This window comes from Pithys albifrons, chromosome Z (genome assembly GCF_047495875.1).
Source record: "Pithys albifrons albifrons isolate INPA30051 chromosome Z, PitAlb_v1, whole genome shotgun sequence".
Taxonomy (NCBI): domain Eukaryota; kingdom Metazoa; phylum Chordata; class Aves; order Passeriformes; family Thamnophilidae; genus Pithys; species Pithys albifrons.
In genome coordinates, this window is record NC_092497.1 from 33,697,819 (window position 1) to 33,720,664 (window position 22,846).

General features: G+C 39.3%; 1 protein-coding gene across 1 annotated transcript in view; it reads right to left on the reverse strand.

Moving 5' to 3' along the window:
• Nucleotides 1-22,846, reverse strand: part of TMC1 (transmembrane channel like 1) — a 57,298-nt gene that overhangs the window by 25,340 nt on the left and 9,112 nt on the right. The window contains exons 3-8 of the mRNA XM_071580836.1: nucleotides 22,425-22,788; nucleotides 21,967-22,107; nucleotides 9,791-9,881; nucleotides 8,381-8,462; nucleotides 5,101-5,207; nucleotides 368-466 (exon numbers count right to left, since the gene is read on the reverse strand). Coding sequence (XP_071436937.1) covers nucleotides 368-466; nucleotides 5,101-5,207; nucleotides 8,381-8,462; nucleotides 9,791-9,881; nucleotides 21,967-22,107; nucleotides 22,425-22,788 — 884 coding nt within the window. The remainder of the gene's footprint in view (nucleotides 1-367; nucleotides 467-5,100; nucleotides 5,208-8,380; nucleotides 8,463-9,790; nucleotides 9,882-21,966; nucleotides 22,108-22,424; nucleotides 22,789-22,846) is intronic.

Sequence of the window (22,846 nt, forward strand, 5' to 3'; positions counted from 1 at the left end):
ACTTTTCGATTTTCCTAAGTCACACTGCAATTTAAAATTCAGAATCTTAATCATATAAAAGCAGAAAACCAAATTCATGCATAAGAGATGGACAGTCAACATCCAGAGATGTCAAACCAGCTTTGAGATATTTCTCTATGTGTCTTTGGGTTGCTACAAATACTGAAATGTGGTTGTGAACATAAAGCTTCACTATGTGTTTTGTCTGAAGCAAATGTCTATACAGAGAGCTTGTGAAAAAAAAAACAAATTAATTCTATTGCCAATTATATCCTGAATATTTCGTATTACATCATTGAATATTAAATAAGTACTTACAAATAAAAGAGTCATATGAATATGCAGTATTGCAAGATTATGCACTTACACTAAAATCCCAAAGAGTAGCAAAGTTCATAGCAGTTGCTTCTTCAGCCCTTGGAACAGTTTTTCTAGGTAAAGAGCCATATGGCTTACCCATCAAAGCCTGAAGCAAAAAAATGAGAGTGAATTACATTTTAAAGCAAAATATCACAAAGGGAAGGAAGGGTCAGTGATTTTTCATTTCTTCGACAGACTTGTTTTATGCTCCTAAGCTTCTTAGCGAGAATGACCTACTTGCATAATTCCTTTCATTGATCCTCACATTACTGATTCAAACTTGTGCTTAGCATATACATTCAATGGTGTTTTTTGAGTTTAAAGTTCCACGAGTTATCAAACTGCATCTTACATTCAAAGGCAACAAAAAAGTCCAGGTTTCTCTGAGTGGTGTTTTTCTTGTAGAGAAGACTGAAAGATGAGTTTTTCTTGCATTATGGATTTTATTGTTGGGGTTTGTTTGTTTATTTGTTTGTTTATTTAATTGACATCTATGGGAAGATGGTAGGGAATCAGTTTTTGGATTATGACAGTCCCACTGCTACTGGCAAGATACTTACTCATGAACAGGAAATTGCCTCACAGGGTCCCTTCCAGGCTTACCCTGAAAACTTGGGAATTTTGTCAGTTTTCACTTCTAAGGAAGGTGGATCATGCTATTGAAAGCTATCATGCTAAGGAGCTCGTGGAAATTTCTGCCTGTCGGTTTCCCATCTGCTTACTAGAAAATAAGGTAGGAATATATCAAATATTTGAATCAAGAAGATGGCACATAATTTTATTCCATAAAAGCCCTGATTTTAGGAGGACAATATGATGGCTCAAAGGATCCCCAAAAGTATTACATTTCATAGAAGTAAATTCTCTTTGAATTACATCTGCTCTAAAAACTGATTTTAACAGTAATGTTGCATGTAGTGTAAAGCATGAGAGGTTCTCTTCTGACTTTTTAGACCAACTGGGCCTTCTCAGCATGTGAGTATTATATCTGAAAGGATCCTCTGAGCCCCGTAATGCATCTTTCTAATTTCTACTACAATGCACATTTTATTCAAGATACTCTACTAGGCTTCTTTTTAGTCTCAGTTCTTCTACTTAGTTCTCTGTAAAACCATCAGAACAAAAGAACAAACAAAAAAACCCAAACCAAACTAACAAAAAACACTTTCAGTAGACAACCCCATATACATTTTGCTTTTTTCTGTCATGTTTATTTCAAGACATCTCTCTGTAGAGACAATTGTCCACAAAGAAAATACATCTTTACAGACTTAGTACACTTTAATACTTTCGAATGGATCATAAAGAGATGAAAAACTTATTTAAAGGTCCAGTCCTATGAAATCTCATAGAATCACAGAATATGCTGAGTTGGAAGGGGTCTACAAGGATCATTGAGTCCAGCCCTTAGCCCTGCACAGGACCATCCCCAAAAGACAAATCAAGTACCATACAAATGCTTCTTGAACTCTGTTAGACTTGGTTTTGCAATGACATTCCTGAGGACACTTTCCCATCACACAGCCACCTAAAACTCCCCTAACAAAACTTCAGACCATTCCCTCAGGTTCTGTCACTGGCCTCCACAGAGAAGAGATCAGTGCCCACCCCTCCCCTTTCTGTCACAAGGAAGTTGTAGACTGCAATAAGTGTCCCCTCAGTCTCCTCTTCTCCAGGCTGAACACTGCAAATTACCTCAGCTGCCTCTTATACAGTTTCTCATCAAGGCCCTTCAGCATCTTTCTGTCCCTTCTTTAGATGATTTCTAATGGCTTAATATCTTTCTTATATTGTAGTGCCCAAAACTGCACACAAAAATCATGGTGAGGCTGCTCAAGTGCAGAGCAGAGCGGGACAATCCCTTCCCTCGATGGGCTGGTGATGCTTTGCCTGATGCCCCCCAGCACATCATTGGTCCTCCTGGCTGCCAGGGTGCTGCTGACTCATATTCAACTTGTCATCAACAAGGACCTCCCAGGCCTCTTTCCATGGCACTGCTTTTCAGCATCTCATTCTCCATCTGTATGAACATCTGGGTTTGCCCCATTCCAGGTGCAGAACCCAGCACTTCCCCTGTTTAACTTCATGTGGTTGGTGATTTCCCATCTCTCTAACTTGTCCAGGGATCTCTGCAGGGCCTTCTGGCCTTCAAGGCACTCAACAGCTTCTCCCAATTTTGTGTCACCTGCAATCTTGTTTGAGATCCCTTCCAGTGTGGTATCCAAGTTGTTCATGAAGATATTGAAGAGCACAGGGCCTGAGATGGAGCCATGTGGAACCCCATTAGTGACATATTACCAGTCTGATGTTCCCCCATTCACTATTATCCTCTGTGTTCAACCCATGAGCCAATTGCTCACCTACCACAACATGTGTTTATCCAGCTGTGTGCTGGACAGTTTGTCCAGAAAGACACTGTGAGAGACAGTATGAAAAGCTTTACTGATATCCAAAAGGATTACATCAACTGACTTTCCTACATCAGCTAGGTGGGTTGCCTTGTCACAAAAGGAAAACAGGTTTGATGAGCACAACTTTGCTCTCATGAAGCTGTGCTGGCTGTAACCGATGACAGTGTTGTTTTTCAGGTGTTTTTCAATACCTCCTAGAAGAATCTTCTCCATGACTTTACCAGGCACTGAAGTGAGACTGACAGGTCTGTGGTTTCCAGGGTCCTCCATCTTGCCCTTCTTGAAAATCAAGACAACTTTCATCAGCTTCCTGTCAGCTGGGACCTCTCCAGATTCCCAAGACCACTCAAAAATCACTGAGAGATGTTGTGCAATGATATCAGTCTGCTGTTTGAGGATTCTGGGATGAATGCCATCAGATCCCATAGGTCTGTAGGGATCCAGCTGGAGCAGCAGATCCCACAGAATTTCAGTTTTGATTGGGAGTTGATCATTCTTACAGTCACAGTTCTCCAGCTTAGGCCACTGAGACCCCTTTGGTCCATCACCCACATTGAAGACAGAGGTAAAGAAAACATTAAACACCTCTGCCTTGTCCCTATCCCAGTTTGTGCAGTGACCATTTTCATCCTGTAATGGGCCAATGATATTTCTACAATGCCTATAGCCACTTATATATTTGAAAACCTCTTTTTGCTGTCCCTTACATTTCTGGCCAGCTGCAACTTCAGTTGAGCTTTTGCTGCACAAATTTTCTGGTAACAGCTGAAATCAGCATTTCTAAATTCACCTCATGCCACTTGACATTGCTTCCACTGGGCATCCAGCTTCCTTTTTTTGCCTTATTCCAAGAGGAAATCCCTGCTCAGCCAAGATGGTCTTCTGCCTCACTTGCTTGACTTCTGATGTTTGGCATTTGCCTGCTCCTGTGCCCTTAGGAGGTGATGTTTGAAAAAATGACCAGCACTGAGGGACCCCAGCACCCAAAAAAAATATTTTCCATGAGGACTTTCCTTACTAATTCCCTGAGCAGGCTGAAGTCTGCTCTCCTCATGTCCAGAGCTGAGGTTTGCTGGCACTTTTCCTCCTGTCAACAGAGATTTTAAACTCAATGCCTTCATGATTGTGGTCTCCAAAGTGGCTGCCAATCTCTACTTCTCTCAGAAGATCCTCTCTTTTGACAAATAGCAGATCAAGGAGGGCATCTTTCCAAACTGACTCCCTCATCCGGGTTTTTTAGGGATTTTCTGGCCTGGGTTGTAACAGCTGTGGGATGCTTGCTGTTGATTTCTGGCAAGTTCCTCACAAGGATAAGGGCAGTTGACTTGAAAGTGTCCTCAAAGAATAGTTCGTCATCAATAGCCTCCTGGCTGGGAGATCTATTAATTGTTTGCCAGTTGTTTCTTACCTAGAGGCTCTCAACGGTGCCATTGCCCCCATTGTGAACACCATACGTTCTAAGCTTTCCATTACATACAGTGACACTCCTCTGTCTCTTCTGCCCTGCCTATCCCTCCTGAAGAGCCTCTAACTGTCGAACAGAGAGCTCCAGTCAAAGGACTCATTTCAGAAGGTTTCACTTATGCCAGCGATGTCAAATCCTGGGACTCGGCCAAAGCTTTGAGTTCCTGTGTTTTGTTTCTCATGCTTCGTAGGGTAGTGTAGAAATGTTTTGAGTGTCCTACATTGTAGCCAACAGCTCATGCAACAGATGCAGGGATCACATCAGTGCTTGTTTCTTCAAGTTTTGGCACTCCATCCCATCACCCATCACAGGCAAGCCTGGTTTTGTTCCTTTCACCCTTTCAAGGTAGTTTAAAGCTCTGTCAATGAGCCCCATTATCTCCCGTGCTAGAACTCTTTTTCCACCCTTAGATAGGTGCATCCTTGTCAGGTGTCAGTAGACCAGGTGTTGAGAAGATCATCCCAAGGTCAAAACCCCCAATTTTTCTGATTGCCCTAACCTCAGAGTCACTCATTGACCTGATGGATCTGTCTATTCCTATCAATATTATTCCTTGTTACTGGGAGTATTGAGGAAATCGCTATCTGTGTTTCTGATCCCTCTACCAATTAATTCAGAGCCCTGAAGACTCCTATGATGCCCTCTTTGTTATTTCATTGCTGCCAGTTTGAACAACCAATAGTGGATGGTAGCCGGAGAGCCTTATTAGACTGGAGAGTTTTCCAGTAACATCCCTTACCCAAGTCCCTGGGTAAAAATAGACTTCCCTGTGAGTTGGGGCTGATCTGCATATCAGGCCCTCCATTCCCCTTAGAAGCCTGTCTACTATGGCAATTCTCAATGACAGTTTTAAAAGAGTCCCACCTCAGGCACCATTACAAGTCCAAAGGTCAGTCCAAAAAGAATCATGTTTATTCCATACATCCAGCGCAAGAATATGAAATAAGATGCTACTGATGAGCCAAAGTGACCTGTGAAAATATCAGATGTGATAAAAAGGTAGATAAGTTAGCCATTTGAAGTTATTTTACCTAGAGATGAAGATGTTAAAAATTTATTTAAAATAAGTAAAATCAGAGGAGGCTTTTATTCTTCTTTACTACCATAATTCTAATAACATTATTGCAGATTACATGATAGTATGAACTGACCCAACTGAGAAAACAGAAACAAAAAATATAAAAGTGTTAGTTATATAGACTATCCAGGGCCATATAAAAGCTATGATACTTGCTATTATTAAGTAACCTCTATAAGTACATTTCAATTCTTTTTATCCTTTTTTCTGTCTGATACAGATTTTAAGCGCTCTTGATATGATAAGCCAGCACCTGCCCAGTTTTAACACGAAGCAGCATAGAATTAGCTAGTGGGAACAGTGTTTCCAAGAGTACAAAACTCTTGTCAGTGCTGTTATTGGAGTGCTCACCAGATTTTTTCTCAAGGGAAGAACAAAATTATCTGCAGAAGTTTGTATGCTTCGTTTGCCTTCCTTTGCTGTTTATGTGTTCCACCAGTACCCAAGTGTGAAGAGTCCCATCATCAGGTGAAGGTTTGGACTCCACCTGCTCTAGCTCCTTGACCCAGACCTGTGCACAGAAGAAGAAACTGCAAGGGAAGGAGTACCAAGGGCCTCATTTGACCAATGCTCTGCAAGTCAGGCCAAAGAGAAATAAATGTTCAAATTCAATCCCAGCCTGCTGCTGCACAGTTCTGCTGAGTGTAGGAGAGCTGAAAGTCGTGTTCATCTGTCTGCCAGAGTTAGAAAAATACTAGATTTCAGTTTCATGATCACTCATTTGCAGGGAACAAAAGGGAGACCTTTCAAGAGGTTTTTCACACATAGTCTAGGAAAGGAGACTAGTGATCTCTGATGGTAAATGAGAAGTAAATCTCTCTGATCAGAGGAATTTATGTTGTTATCTCCACACTGTTTTGCAGATATGTAAGAGATTCTTCCATTCTGTAAAATGAGATATATTTAGCTCATGCTATTTGGGACACATATATGTATATTTTACTATAATACAATCAGTAGAAAATTTCTTACACTTATGCTGCTATAAGCTGAGAGTATAAACAGAGACCAGCTAAGATGCATTTATCACAGCTGTGCAAAGGGAGGAACTAGTCATTCTGTTAAGGATTTCAGTACTTTGAATCTGTTTTATTCAAAGTTCAGGATTAAACCACCATTTTGAGATTTTGCACAAAGTGGTCAATCTTAGCACTGACCTATATACTCGGCAGTCTAGGGAGAGGTATAAGCAAGAGACTTTGACTTAGTCCATCTGGCTGTGATACCCAATTATAACCAAACTACAGTTTTGGGGGATGCTATGGACTCAAAAAGATAAAGTGCAGGAAATCAGAAAGATTTCTGATTTCAAGTTACTTCTGATACTGTAGACATCTCTATGCCACATTATTTCTTTTGCTTGAATCCTAAAATACCCATCCTTTTGGGAATGCCTTTTCATCATGCATTGAGTTATAGTCTGCTATGCATCCATCTGGAACAACTACATTAACGAAACACATTGGAATTACCTGCAACAGTATAGTTATCATAAATCAGACTCCTTGTGAGTTTTACTATTTTTTGTCAATGATACAAGAACAGACATCCCTGCTATGTAAAACATTTAACTGTGATTGAGGATAATTTATCCATGGTTGTCCTTCATTACATTTTCAGAGTGAGTAGGTCCAAATGACGCACAAGACAGAACATGGAAAATATCACAAATAGACTGCACTAGCCATGAGCAAAACCAGTCTCAGTTTCACCAGTGTATTGAATCCACCTCAGGTGCAACACATTCCAGGTATGAACGAAAGAGCAATAATTTAAAGTAGACTTTAGTCATCATTTCCTGTATTAACAGCCTCACTAGATATTGGCATGCAGATTGGAAGACATATTATAGATATATCAGTGGAATGAGAAGGCTTACCCTGTCCTAACACAGGAACATGTTCTTCCCATTAAGTACTCAAAGCATCTGTTTTCTACATATAAATACTTCATGTAGTTATCAATGTCTGTCCCTTGAAACACCAAAACCCCAGTAGCAGATTCACCTATTGCTAACATGATGATGCCACCCTGCAGAGCTTGATGCCTTTGAAGTTGGTCTCCTTGTACTAGAAAGGGAGTCTACCTGAGACAGCACTGCACTTCAAGCTGTTACCTGATCTTTCTAGGTAGCTGGAGGACTGAGAGAGTCAGATTTAGTTGAGGAGAGCTATGATAAGAAGAGCTCAATTTGTTGTAATAGGCAGCATTTGTTGCAATGGGAAACTAAGCAAAGATTAAAGACAAGTGGTCCAAACAGTCTACTTTATGTGTCACAACTGGATGTCATTTGTGGCTTGTTCCACTGTACTGTCTCCTCTAAAAATGATCTATCTTGTAAGCAGTGGTCCCTCCTGCAACCTATGGAAACAGAGGTGACTAAGGACACACCGCAAACAATGCTTTCTAACCACAATACCCTTTAAAACAGTGATCCTGGTGTCCAAGCTTAGGGTTCAACCATTTTCTAAACCACTCCTCAGTATTTTGGGTTGACTGATGGATTCAGTGGTTATGTGTGAGCTGTTCCCTGTGCCAACAAAATACTCTAAGGTGCTTCATGTGTTCCATTTAACAAGTCCAATGTAAAATCTTAATCAACCAAAGATATTTTTTGCCAAATTATTTCTAAACAGTATCAGTCACATTCTGTTCATTGTCTGATGTCACATATGTAAGTCTGTAGTTTTACTGGGATTCTTCACCCAAAAGACAAAGCCATTCATGCTGGGAGTCAAAGTCCCTGCTCAGTTCGGAGCCATCTGGAAACCTGCCTCCCCTGGCAGAGTTATTCCTTCTGCCTATAGAACAGAACTGTGTGCCAGAAGACAGCAATTGTAAAGAACATTTGATTTCCTCTAGTTAATGCATATTAGTTAAAGCTGACTCTGTTGAAAAGGTGGCTCCTCCTCCCATATGTTCTGTAGTTTATCTCTGAAAAATCTGGAGATTTTGGTCAGAGCTTGACATATAAAATGATTTGAAAAATGACACATATTCTAAAGTAATTTATCATTTTGGCAGACATTAGAAATATGATAGTAAAAACTATTTTTATTTACTTACTTTCAATCTCTTTAATTTTCATTTCCCAGGGTATGCAGGCTGTCTTAAAATTCTCAAAATCTCTTTGAAATTTCATCCATTTCTGAAAAGAGTCATAGAAAAAACAAACACTAAAAAAATACACCATCATTTCACTGCCCAGATGTTCAGTTCTCCCTTGAGCTAACGCAAGCCCTTAATCATACACAGCATCTTTTGTCAGACTCTACAGAGTAATAGCTTGTGAAGACCCATCTCCTTTTGTTTGTTCTGAATATGCCTCCTATTGGCTTTGTGTGAGGTTCCTATTTCTTTCACAAGAAGAATGATTAACTAATCACTTCTTTTTGTGCCATTCTTTTTCTTTTTTCTGTTTTTTTCTTTCTCTTTTTTCTTTTTATTTTTCTTTTTCCTTTTTCTTTTTCTTTTTCTCTTTTTCTTTTTCTTTTTTCTCCTTTTTTAGAATTGCTTCTGAGTCTTAATTTCTTATTTCCTTTGCAATTCAAAATTTAGATCTAGAGCTTGAGCTGTATCCTTTAATTGCAATTACTCTAGCCAGTAGTTTATCTTTTGAATAAGTATAACTTCTGTAACTGAGCTTCCTGAGGCAAGCTGAGTTTGAAGGACTGATCATTTTCTTTGACCATCAATGCTTATGAGTTGTGACCACACAGCTGCTTGCACAAAGTCCAGTCTACCTAAGGGTAAACCTGGCCATAATAAGCAGTCCTTCCAAATATTCTTAGCTTCTTTCTGCATCAGCATTTTAATTTGGGGCAAGAGTGTGCTTTTGAAGTGAATCTTCCAAACCACTACTATTGTAAAGCAATTTATATCTGAACATAAAACTAAGTCAAAATATGTATTTGAAGGGCATACTAATCACATCCACTACTACTAGGTATATAGTCCTAGGGACACAGAGGACTTAGCCAAAGAAAGATCTTTCACAATACACCTTCTGTGGATGTGGTGACCCCAGCAACCACTCTTCAACCTTTCCATCAAAACCATAAAGAATCATATTGCTTCCTGTATGTAGGAGATATATATATATAGCCTAGTGGAGATGCCTTATGGTATTTTTGCTGTGAGGCAAAAAGGTGGGTTTTGATCACTTGCAGAGGACTATCTTAAGGGAAAATCATAACTTCGGAATCAGTCCACAAAAATACCCAATCTACACAAAGAGAAATTAAATTTCCCAATATATTAAACTTCTGTAAAACAGTTGATTTTTATTTTGATAACAAGTTTTAATCAAACTGTGACCTTTCATTAGAAATATTTGAATGCAAGGGCAGTGGAAATAAAAGTTTTGAAATACACAGAAAGACAAGGATCTTAATATTGAAAGATAAGTAGCTACAGCAATAATGTACAAAATGCTCCCCATTAGCTTTACAGGAAGTTAGTTAAAACCCAATTTACCTTGGTCATCATTACTTTGTATGCATAGAATTTTTTTCCTTTTCCTTTTCCAAGAGCACCTTCAAACTTTTCAACAAAAAGCTGTGCTTCTCTGGAAAATGAATGCAAAAGAGAAATATAGACAATGAAATAGTACACTTTACATTGTCTCCCCAATATGAGTGTGATTTTTTGTGTTCCATCTCCTCATAGAGTTTTAGAAAATCTTGTTCCCTTTTTAATGTTTAGAAATAAAAATCACTGAATTTTTTAATTCATTTCTTAAGAATTTCTGCATATATCTTCTCTAACTGTTCCATTCCCAGAGTCATGTCTTAGAAGCATAGCTTCACTGGTCCCCAAAGCACCAAAGTTTTGCTTATAAAGATAAGTCAAATAATACAGATCACCTATTCACCACTTCAAAGGAGTTGTTCCTTGAACATCAAGTCAATGTCATTTTAAGGTCTAGATACTTTGTTGCCAATTCTGTGCTTCTAGATCACATTCATATTCTGGATTTTGAAATCTGATCATTCCTTATTTAGCTAGCATTGACATTGACTGGGTCTTTATTTTCCAAGCCACTCTGAGTCCTTCAGAGATTTTAGGGTTCAGTGCTCACAGATCATTCTTTCATTTTGCATCATTAAAAAAAAATCTAATACTTAAATTTCAGCCCTCCCAAATTAGTCAGAGAGAATAGATTGGTTCAGATTCAGGAAACCACTGTCCAAGAGAACCTTTTAAATCCAAGCATCAAGACTTAAAATCTTGTTGCACTGCCAGCAGGTTTAAGGCAGTCCTAACAGCAGATGGCAGTTTCCTCCTAAATTCAGCAGCCAGTGCTGGACCACTGCCATAAAAGAAACCAGAATCAATAAACTTGACATGTGTCAATCTCCCAGGTCAACACACCATGTTCTGAACTTAAAAGGAAACCCTTCTGCTACCACTTCTACTGTTAGGTTATTCAGGCTTGTTCATGAAAAATTTCTGAAATCAAAACTTCAAATTATAGGCTTTTATTTCACAGTGAAACTGTAAGTTAGAAATGTAAGGAGGCTATATAAAACAATCATTAACACATTTAAAAATACTCCATAGCAGATATGAGCACATCTTTCATCTGTAGACAAACACTAGAGCACTCCACTAACTTGTTCCTCTATAAAATGAAAGTGAGCCAAAACAGAATGGAACATTTCACAATTAAATTCATAAAAATATTTATTCTAAATTCCTAATCCAAACCCACTTTTGACTTGTTTTAAAATATTTTTCAAGATTTTCTACTAAAACTGGTTTTTCTTATCCTCTTCTGCCTCCTTGACCTTCCAACAAGCAATCTTTCAAGTACAAGTGTTATCAGTACTTTAGCTTTTTCTCCAGGACAAATCAAAACATTGTTTTTTGAAGGTAGTAAACTGAACCTAGAGGATCTAGATCTGATTCCTACATCTTGCTTTGCCAGAGCCTGAGGTTTCATCTCTCCTTGCATCCCTTTTCCCCTAAATGTTACTGCTTTATAATGTATTTTTCTCTGATTTTCATTCCATTTCCTTGCATTGGACTAAGTCCTGCATCACAAACAAGCCAGTTACTTCTTACTGAGTGGTTACACATGCAGTCAACTCAGTTTTGGATGCAAGGTTTCCAAAACCTTGGAAAGCACAAAACCAGTTGTATCCATGCACAATATTTGTGAAGCTGCTTTCATGTTACATGAAATAAGTATGAACTAACTCATTTTTTTAAACATTCTTTTATGTACTTATAAATTTATTGTATAAATCTTGAAAGAAGTCAGCTAAGTCCAAATGGTAGACTTGCAGTATTACTTTCATTTTCCATTTGCACTGAATTTTAGTCTAGTAACAACGCACTTTGATTTTCTTTTTATTATTAGAATTGTTGACATTCATATCACACTGACAATGAGAAAAAGACGTTTCAAGCATGCATCAGAAACTGTGGCTGAAGTATCTCCCATTCTTGGCAATTAATAGCCAAATAATCACATAATTAGTAAAAAAGTAGAACATGTTATATGGCCCAAAGGTTGGTGGTGAATGAAGTTAAATCTATCTGGCATTCAGACACAGATGGTGTTCCCCAGGGCTCAGTACTGTGACCAGTCTTGTTTACTATCTTCTTTTGATGATCTGAAGGAGTGGATCAAGGGCACCCTCAATCAGTTTGACTCCTGAAAGGAAAGTTGCAGTGAAGAGCCAATCTCTTCTTCCAGATATAAGCAACAGCACAAAAAGAAATAGCCTCAATTTGTACCAAGGATGATTTAGATTGGATATTAGGAAAAATTTCTTAAACCAAAAGTGTTGTAAAGCATTGGAACAGGCTGCCCAGGGAAGTGGTTGATTCACCATCCCTGGAGGTCTTTAGAAGAAACATAGACGTGGTGCTGAGGGACTTGGTTTAGTGATGTACTTGTAAGTGCTGGGTTAGTGGTTGGATTGAATGACATAGTGGCTTTTTGCAATCTCTATTATTATTAATATACATTTGAAAGAATTTTTTAAAAATCTATTATTTTGTGAAAGATAAGTGGAAGTCTTCTTACACTGTTGGAATAAATGAAATTAAGTTATCTTTGATGTTCTACAAGCATGTCTTACATTTTGATGTGTGGATATTAGCAATAACATTTTCATGTTACTTATTTCAAGATACTAAGTCTTACAACAGAATCTCACCACATGCAAATATATGGAGAAGTTAGTCAATGCTCTTCAGCAGCCTGTCTGTTAGCTTCATCCATGAATATTTGCATCACTTATAGATCTTATTTAATTCACAGTTAAATGTAACTCTCAATAAAACTTGATACTATGAAAAATTCCCACCAGAGCTTTAATAATATTTCTAAAAAGTAAATTCAGTGCAGAAAATGTTTATTAGAGGCCCTACGATTAATGAGGCATAAACAAGTGTGCAGTTCTGTGCAAAGAACTAATACAGAAACCATAATGACCAGATCATGTTAGAGTCATCAAACAGAAGATGTTTTAGTTCTGTACCCCAGCTTTTCTTCCCCCACCAGCTCTGCAGCAAATTAATCCCACAGGGTTACTCCTGACCTCTGTGGTTTGTACATTTTTAAGCTTCCTGGCCTTAAAGTTCAGCAACAACTTGGCACGATTCAGTCAGGGACCTCCCTTGTCATGCCCCTTCCATGTCTGTGACACATGCTCTTTTTTTGTCAATTATAATTCAATAGATTACTGAATTAAGGGTTATACCTTGATGTCTAACCTCTCACTGAAAGACCTCTATTTCTACATCATTGCAGCCTTTTGTCACACTTTGTCCCTTCCTCTATTTTTTGTATGCTATAAATAAAATGTGAGAACAGGAAGAATGATCAAGTAATAAAAAGTAGCCTTAGAACTAAGTTAGAAACCAAAACAAATCCCAAAAGTACATACATACATACATACAAATTCATGCCTGCTTGGAAGTAATGAGACTTCACTAACATAAGGATGTGTCAAAATCAACACAGAGCAACAAAACTGAGCTTTGTAATTAGTGGTATCATACTATAGGTGAATTATCTATATCACAAGATAGGGCAAGGTGTGCCCCTTTAGCTAAATGGGAATTTAAAGATGCTTCAGAGAAAGCTTATTAATAGAATTACAGATGCAAGAACTAGTAAATGTTTAATGGGGCCAGGCATTATTGTCCCAGAGAAGCCTGAGTTAATTATTAATATTAGGTGTGGAGTTACAGCTCTCAAAATGCTAGGTGTACGGTACCTCAGGCTCTTCTGTGTTCCAGAGAGAGGATGAATTTCAGCTCTCAAAGGCTGTTGCTAATGAATTGAATTCAAGTAGATTGATCACATTTGTCAGTAACAGTTCAGGAAGGTTTCAAACTCTAAGACCTAAAAACTCATTAAAAAGAAATATATTAATACAGATCATCCAGGACTTCTCCCAAGTGTTAAAAAGATTGGCTAAAAAACATCTTTCAAAACAATTGTTGTCAGGCACAGGTCACTTGAAAAGCTGTTCAGTAGTAATAATGGGCAAATTACAGCATTATTTAATACCCAGCTGGCCTGCAGAACAAGCAGTCTGTCCTCCAGGACTGCCAGTGTGTCCACAGTCAGAAAGATAAAATACTGATTAATTGGAGTACAAAGAGTGCATCAAAAGATAAGAAATTTTTACCATCTCATACATGTACCTTATGTATCTTTGGTTTTGTATTTTTATAAAATATCCTATTTCCCATTCATCTGTCTTGATGGGTAATCTAAATCCTGTAAAAAACCAAATTATGATAAATACTGAAAAATCATCACAATATATTCTGTCCCTAACATATGACCTTCTGTGATGGAGTGACTACATCTGTGGACAAGAGAATGGTTACCTGGGCTTCTGTAAAGTTTCCCATAATATCCTTCTCTCTAAATTGTAGATATGGATTTATTAAATGGATAAGGAATTGGTTAGATGGTCACATCCATCTTGTCAATGACTCAGAGTCCCAACAGACATCAGTGACGAGTGGTGTCCCTCAGGGGTCCATATTGGGACCAGTGTCATTTAATATCTTCATTAATGTTTTAAATAAAGGGATCAAGTGCACCCTTAGAAAATTTGCAGATCACACAAAGCTGAGTGGTGCTGTTGATGCACCTGAGGGACAGGATGCCATCCAGAGTGACCTGAACAAGCTCAAGAAGTGGGCCCATGGGAATCTCATTAAGATCAAAAAGCTCAAACGCGAGGTGCTACACCTGGTTTGGAGCAAACAAGCAGCCTGGGGGATGAACAGATCAAGAGTAGACTTCCTGAGAAGGATTTGGGAGTGCTAGTGAATGAGAGGCTGGACATGAGCCAGCACAGTGCACTCATAGTCCAGAAAGCAAACCATGTCCTGGGCTGCATCAAAAGCAGCATGGCCAGCAGGTCGAAAGGAGGGGATTCTCCTCCTCTAATACACTATGGAGAGACCCTGCATGAAGTGTTGCATTCGGTTCTGGGGTCCCCGGCACAGGAAGGATATCAGACTATTGGACAAAGTCCAAAGAAGAGCCACCAAGTTGCCTAGAGCCATTCTCCTCTGAGGAAAGGCTGAGAAAACGTGGGTTTTCAGGCTAGAAAAGAGAAAGCTCTGAGGTGACCCAATTGTGGCCTTCCAGTACCTGCAGGGAACCCACAAGAAAGATGAAGAGAGACATTTTAAAAGGTGATGCAGTAGCATGACAAAGGGAAATGGTTTCAAACTGAAAGAGAGAAGATTTAGATCAGATACTAGGGAAAAAAATTGTTACTGTGAGGGTGGTAAGGCACTGGAGCCATGTTGCCCAGAAAAGCTGTGGATGCCCAATCTCTGGAAGCAGTTGAGGCAAGGCTGCATGGAGTTCTGAACAACCTGGTCTAGTCGAAGGCAACCCTGCCCATAGTAGGGAGTTGGAACCAGATATCTTTAAGGTCCCTTCCAAACAAACCATTCTCTGATTCTAAGTAAAGAACAGACTGTACTGTTCTGATTTTCTTAGGAAAAAAAAAAAAACACAAAGTTCTCATGTCTTTCTTTATGGTCTGCATTTAAGTCCTTTGAACAACCTACACTTGACATTTTACTGTCTTTTTATATAAATATACTTTATTTATTTATTTATTTTTCACATTTTACTAAGAGACTTGTGATACAACTTTGAAGTGACACCACAGCTGGCACATTTCTGGGTTCTTGTGCTCAATTCTCTGATTACATGGTACCAAAATAAGCTTTGCTGTTAGATATAAACTACATAGTTACTAACAGACTTTGTGGTTTTATAGCACAGACTTATGGCTATGTATTATGAATGAGGACTAATAAGGGAAGTGAGATGAATATACCAGAGCCAAATAATAGCACAGCATTTAAACTCGCCCCTTTCCTTCATATTGGCTCAAAACCCAAACAGAAGAATGCACAGTCAGGGATGCAGTTCTCAAAAGCAGACCCTCAGAGATAAGTTAGTATTGCTTTCCTTAGAGGTTTTCCAATTTTCAACAGTGAAAGTTGTGGTCCATGAGTTTTATGTTTTTGTACCTGCTTCTAATACAAAAATCATAGAATCATAGATGGTCAAGGTTGGAAGAGACTTCTAAGATCATCCAGTCCAACCATCAACCCAGAACTACCAGTGTAACCCTTAAACCACAAAACCACATCACCCAGTGCCAAATCCAGACACCTCTTAAACATGTTCAGGGGTGGTGTCTCCACCAGTTCCCTGGGCAATCTATTCCAATGCCTGACTACCCCAACAGAAATTTTTTTTTCTAATATCTAATCTGAATCAGCTTAAGGCCATTTCCTCTTGTCCTCTCACTACAGACACAGTAGAAGAGACCAGCTCCTCGCCACTACAACCTCCTTTCAGGTAGATAAGGCCCTCCTTGAGCCTCCTCTTCTTGAGACTAAACAAACCCAACTCCCTCAGCTGTTCCTCATAAGACGTGTTTTCTAGACCTTTCATGAGCCTTCACTGGACATGCTCCAGCCTCTCAATGTCCTTTTTTAGGATGAGGGGCTTAGAACTGAACACAGCACTCAAGGTGTGGCCTCACTAGTGCCAAGTACAAGGGGACAATCACTGCCCTAGTCCTGCTGGTTACACTATTCTTCATACAGGCCACACTTCTGGCTCTGGTTCAGCCAGCTGTCAGTCAGGATCCCAAGTCCCTTTCTGCCGAACAACTCTCAAAATACCCCTTCCCAAACCTGTAGCACTGCATGGGTTTGCTCCAACCCATGTGCAGGACCCAGAACTTTGCCTTGTTGAACCTCTTGCAGCTGTCCTCAGCCCATTGGTTGAGTCTGTCCAGGTCTCTCTCTTCCTACCCTCAAGAAGATCAAAACTCACATCCAACTTGTTGTTATCTCCAGATTTACTGAGGGTGCACTCAATTCCAGGTCCAGACCATCAATAAAGATGTTAAACAGGAACAGTCCCAAAACTGAGTGAGGAACACCACTAGCAATGAGCTGCCAACTGGATTCATCTCCATTTACCACAACTCTCTGGGCCTGGCCAACCAGTTTTTTACCCATCAAAGAGTCTCTCCATACAAGTTGCAAACAGATGGTTTTTCTAGGAGGATGCTGTGGGAAACAGTGTCAAATGCTTTACTGAAGTCTAGACAGACAACACACACAACCTTTTCCCCCATTCACTAAGTGGGTCACTTTGTCATAGAAGGAGATCAGGTTGGTCATAAATCCGTGTTGGCTGGCCTTAATCCTCTGGTTGTCTTGCATGGGCTGCTTAATGGCTCTCAGGATGATTTCTTTCATAACCTTGCCTGGAACCAAAATCAAGCTGACAGACATGTAGTTCCCTGGATCATCCTTCCAACCCTTGTAGATGCAATGTAAATTGCTAATTTCCAGTCTGCTGGAATTTCTCTAGTTAACCAGGACTGCTGGTAGATTATCAAGAGTGGTTTGGCAAGTTCTTTCACCAATTTCCTCATTCCTCCAGGGTGGATTCCATTGGGACTCATAGACTTGTGCATGTCTAATTGGCATAGCAGGTCACTAACCATCTCCTGCTGAATTGTGGGGCCTTCATTCATTTCCCCATCACCAACTTCCAGCTTAGGGAACTGGGTATCCCAGGGATAACTGGTCTTCATGTTGAAGACTGAGGTAAGAATTCATTCAGTACATCTACCTTTTCCTCATCCCCGGTCACTGCACTACCCTCTGCATTCAACAAATGATGGAGACACTCCTTGACTCCCCCTTTGCTGCCAATGTGTTTACAGAAACTTTTTTTGTTATCTTTAACTGTAGCAGCCAAACCAAACTCTAGTTTGGCTTTGGTCCTTCTAATCTTTTCTCTACATGACCTCTAGACATCCTTGTAGTCCTGCCAAGTTGCCTGACCCTCCTTCCAATGATGACAGGAACTTTCCCTAAGTTCAAGACTAAGTTCGGTGTTTAACCAGGCTGGTCTTTTTACCTGGCAACTTGTCTTTGTACACATAGGGACAGCCTGCCCAAGAATATTCAACAATTCATTTTCAAAGCATATCCAGCCTTCCTGGGCTGGCTCACAAGGAACTCTGTCAATCAAATCTTTCCAATAGTGTACCCCCTTCTCAAAATCTCAGGTTTGTAAGTAATGATTGATGGTCATTATCATCTGATGGCTCTTCAGGTAATTCTGTGCTGAGCTGCATAGGCAGTGACAAGAAATGTTCACAAGTTATCATCTCCCACAGAAAAGGTAAAACAACAGTACTCAAAAACCATGTAAAACAGTGGAAGGAAAATGAATAGAGCAAGAAAACTCCTCTGAAGAAAAATGTTTGTCTTGGAATTGCAAAAAAGTCCAGATTCCAGGCACACTCATACACTCAGACCATTATGTCCACAGCCTAACATGTCTACTGCTTAGGGCCTAGAAAAGTGGTGATGCATAACATCTTTGCATTTACACTCCGTGTCTCCTACCTCACTTTTTTCATATATCCAGACCTGTAAATATCTGACTATAATGTCTCATGGTGAGGTTAGAGTCTGGCAATATCAGTACAGCTCAACTTCAAATGGCAGAGGGACACCCTGCAGCAGAGCAGTACCCTTGCCTAGTCACAGTTCTTCAGAGAATAATTATGGGCTGTTTGAAATACATCTTTTTAGACTCAGAAAGGTAAATTAGAAATCAGAGCTGATCTAAATTGCCAGTGCAGCCCTATTGAGAATCCCTTTTCCACTATGAGCTCTCAGCTATGTTTTGACAAAAGGCATTTTCTGCACAGTAACTAGTTCTGCATCTGTATTCTAAAGTTATTGTTCATTCATGCATTTTGAGAACAGAAGAATGAAGTAAAATATTTACTATTTTACAAAGCAGTCACTAGAGTTAAACAAAAATCACCTTTCTCACCTTATACTTTTTAAGCCATGAAAAAATGTTACTTTGAAAATACTTCAGCAAACAGTTTGAACAATTTTAAATTAATTATTTGGGGTTTTTCAAACACAAATTTTAGTGAAAACTAAGTATTTTCCCAAAATAGTTTTTTCTGACAATTCCTTTTTAAAAATATTTACAGTGAAATATTTCTGATGCCTTTTTTTTTTGGTCATGAATACATTGAATATTCCTTTCTTAAATTACCTCCCCATCTTCCATGTTCCTTAGCATAACTTCTAGGAGGATTTGTTCCATGAACTTCCCAGGCACAAAGGTGAGGCTGACAGGTTAGTAGTTCCTAGGATCCTCCTTTCTACTCTTTTTAAAGATGGGTACAATGTTTTCCCCTTTCAAGCCACCTGACACTTTATCTAGCTGCCATAACTTTTCAAATATCATGGAAAATGTCTTGGCAATTCCCTCAGGACTCTGGGACATGTATCAGCAGGTCCTATAGTCTTATATATGTTCACATTCCTCATATAGTCACAAATCTGATCTTACAGTGGGAGGTTTGTTGCTGCCCCAGTCTCCATCTCACCGTCCATCCACATAAGAAGTCTGGAAACAGAGATTGCCATTGAAGACTGAGGCAAAAATATTGTTGACAATTTAAGTATTCTCCTCCTTGTCCATTGCTACCAGTTTGCTAGCCTTGTTTTTTTGGGGAGGTAAATGTTTTCTTCAGTAGTCCTTTTCTGGCTGACACACATGAAAAACTATTTTCTTGCTATTCTTTGCATCCTTTCCCAGGTTCAGATCCAGCCTTGGACCCTGGCCTTTCTCATGGCAACCCTAAACGACTGGGCAACATCCCTATACATTTCATCATCCTGCTTCTACTCCTCTGCTTATGATCATTCTTGCTTTTTTGTTAGACCAGCTGTCCTTTCCCAATTTCTTATGCACAGGATTGCTAGTTCTTGTGCTCTATGGAAGGTGTCTTAGAAATCTGTGAACTCTCTTCTGCTCTCTTGTCCATGAGGGTAGTTTTCCAGAGGGTCCTACTGAGTTACTATCTAAACAAACAGAATTTTTCTTCACTAAAATTCATGGTCCTGACTTCACTTTTTACCTATCCCATATTCCTCAGGACTACAAACTACATCAGTGCATGATCACTGCAATCCTCTCTTCTTGATATTTCCTGATGAACTCATTTGCATTCATGACCAACAGGTCCAGCATCACATTCCCTCTGGTAGGACTGCCTTCTACCTGGCCTAAGAAGTTATCCTCCATGCACTTCAGGAGTCTCCTGGATTGTCTTCAGCTCATAATGCTACTTTCCCAGCAGATGTCAGGGTAGTTGAAGTCTCCCACCTGAATGAGAGACTGGGAGTGTGATGCCTTCTGTAGCTGAAGGAAGAAGTCTTAGTCAATAGATAGCTTGATCAGGCAGTTTATAGTACACTACAACCATGAGGTTGCTCCTGCATCTAATTCTTACCCATGAACTTTCAATTCTTCCAAGACAGCTCTTCACAATCTTGACATAGAGGGAAACCCCTCTGCCACTCCTTCTGCTATCCCTTCTGAACAGCTTATAGACAAAGCTCCAGTCATGGTATTTGTCCCATCAAGTTTCAGTAATGTCAGCTACATTATTTCTTACTAACAGCACATATGGCTTCCAGGATGCACTTCAGCTGGGCTGACGGGTGTTACCTTTTTAGAAGAAACATTTCACTGATGTTTCCCTGTTGGCTTCTACTATTTCAGAAGCCTCTGGCTTGTCTCTGTAAGACTTCAAATGTGCTCCAATATATCTAGTTCATTACAGAGCAACAGGCTGAGGATCCTTGACTGCACTGTGTCCTTTGTGATGAAGAGACCTTCCTTCTTTGTGAGAGAAGAATCCCATCATACCAGCAGGCATGGTGCTGTGTACACCATGCTGTTGTTCTGTCACTGACAGCAGACACAGAGACATGTATTAATAGACTGGATGCATCTGTTTCTGCTAATATCACTGCTCTCAGTTGTGGAAATATAGAGGAAAAAGTAATCTCTGCTCCATCTTTCCTTAACTAGCCATTCCAAGACCCAGAAGTCTCTCTTAGATTTTCCTTGTGCTACATATTGCAGCATCATCACCACTCAGATGGAAATGCAGTAAAAGGCAAGAGTCCAAGAGCCACACTGGGTCAGGAAATTTCCTAGACATTTCTAGGAATGCTGGTATAGTAGAATGGCTATAAAAATAGAAGATTTCTTCATAGAAAAAATACAATAAATGCTGACTTTCTGTACATGGGGATCCTTCAAGTATATACTGTCCAAAATCTAATCTGTTTATCTATGTTTTCTGAAATTTCTCTGATGTTCACGCTTCTATTTCTGGAATCTGGAATCTACATCTCCTAGATACTCTCTTCTCCTTTACCCCCTTCCATTCCACCTCTTTCACAAGATACCTTCCACTGCCTCATTTTAAGTGCACACTTTCAAAAATCACCTTACCTTCTAGAAGGTCAAACTTGTAGACCTACCACACTCTATAACTTTTTATCAGAAACTCTCTGTGGGACAGACCATTTTGTCCCTGTTAGATGTGTCTAATAAAACGTGACCATGGGTATTGTTGGTATTTGGGCAGTGTTGCAGTGAATGGGTATTCAAAACTGAAGAGCATAATAGTTTTGGCAAAAGAATAAACTTCTCTCTGTTTACCCAGTTTCTGTGCTGGTAGGAAATTTAACTGTAAATGAAAACTTAATTTTTAGCTTTCATGAAGCGATAGATTTGCTAGGGTACTTTTCTATGTGGCATGTGTAAAAATGCATGAAAATGCAAATTTCCTTTCCAATCAGTTTGGTTTTACATAAATTGAAAAAAAAATCTGTTTTTCTTTACAAAAGGTTAGACTAGAGAGATAAATCCTCTCTTCTCCCCCCAGTAAACTTGAGATAATCTCAAAATTTCTCATTTTCCTGAGATATGTTAATTTTACCAATGGAAGAACTTACAAATATTAACCTAACTGGGAAAAAAAAATGAAAGGTTTTGAACAGGGTTATAATGAAAATTCCAAAAAGAAAACTAATTGGCTTTTCATATCTGATTTCAGCTCTACAGGGACAAGAAACTGCTGATCTGCAACAGCATTTACCTCCACGTACATCTTAGGAAAGAGCGATTAGAAATGGTTTGAAGTTAATTTTGTGAGTGGGCCTAAAACTAAAACAGTGCAAAGTGCAAACCAAGATAACAGATATTCATTATGGAAATCAAACCATACTTCAGGACACACAACTTCTTTTTCATCTTCCATGGCTTGTTTCGTAGAGTGGCAATTAGTTTCTTTTTGTCTTCTACCTCTTCTTTCAGCTTGGCCAATTCCTCCTCTGTCACTGGCTCCTCCTCAGAGTCAGAATCAGAGCTTCAAACAAAAACAAGAACAAAAAACATGACCAAAACTCAGATAGGACTGAAGTTTTTACAGAAAAACATACTTCATGTTAATTTTAGTTATCCCTGACTTCATTCCATTGAATTAGATATGACTTTGTGGAAAGTCTCCATTTCACTCAGCCAGCATTTCCTCCCTGCAGGAAAAAAATGCCTGTCAGGCTCTAATTCAGCTCTAATGAGTAGAGAAGCCATACTGGCTCCTGGTGTTTCACAGCTATAAATGAAAATGGATTTTATGTAAGATACCTGTGGCTTAAGTGTAAGAAAAAAAATTTACTGAATTACCCAGATCCTGATTTCTTTTTGTCTCTTTTCTTCTTATTTGCCTTCTCTTTTTTTGCTTTTTTATCAGGCTTTTTGTCCACTTTCTTCTCATTTTTACCTTTTCCAATTTTACCACCCTTTCCATCTTCCTCTTCTTCATTATCTTCCTTAGATTTCTGATTTGCCTGGTTCTTCCTGGCTTTTGCAGGTTCCATATCAGAATCACTACCCTCATTTCCAGCTGCTCGTCCTCTTCTACGGTTTCTGTGCCTGCGATGCCCAGCTCTCCTAGTCCCATCTTCATCAGCCTCAGCCTCTTCCTCACCATGCCCAGTTCTCCCTCTGGCATGTCCCTTTGTGGTTCTTGGTGTTGCTCTTTTTCTCCCTGTGGGAGAAGACCCAGATCTTATAAAGTGGCAGGAATATTACAAGTGTTGGATAGA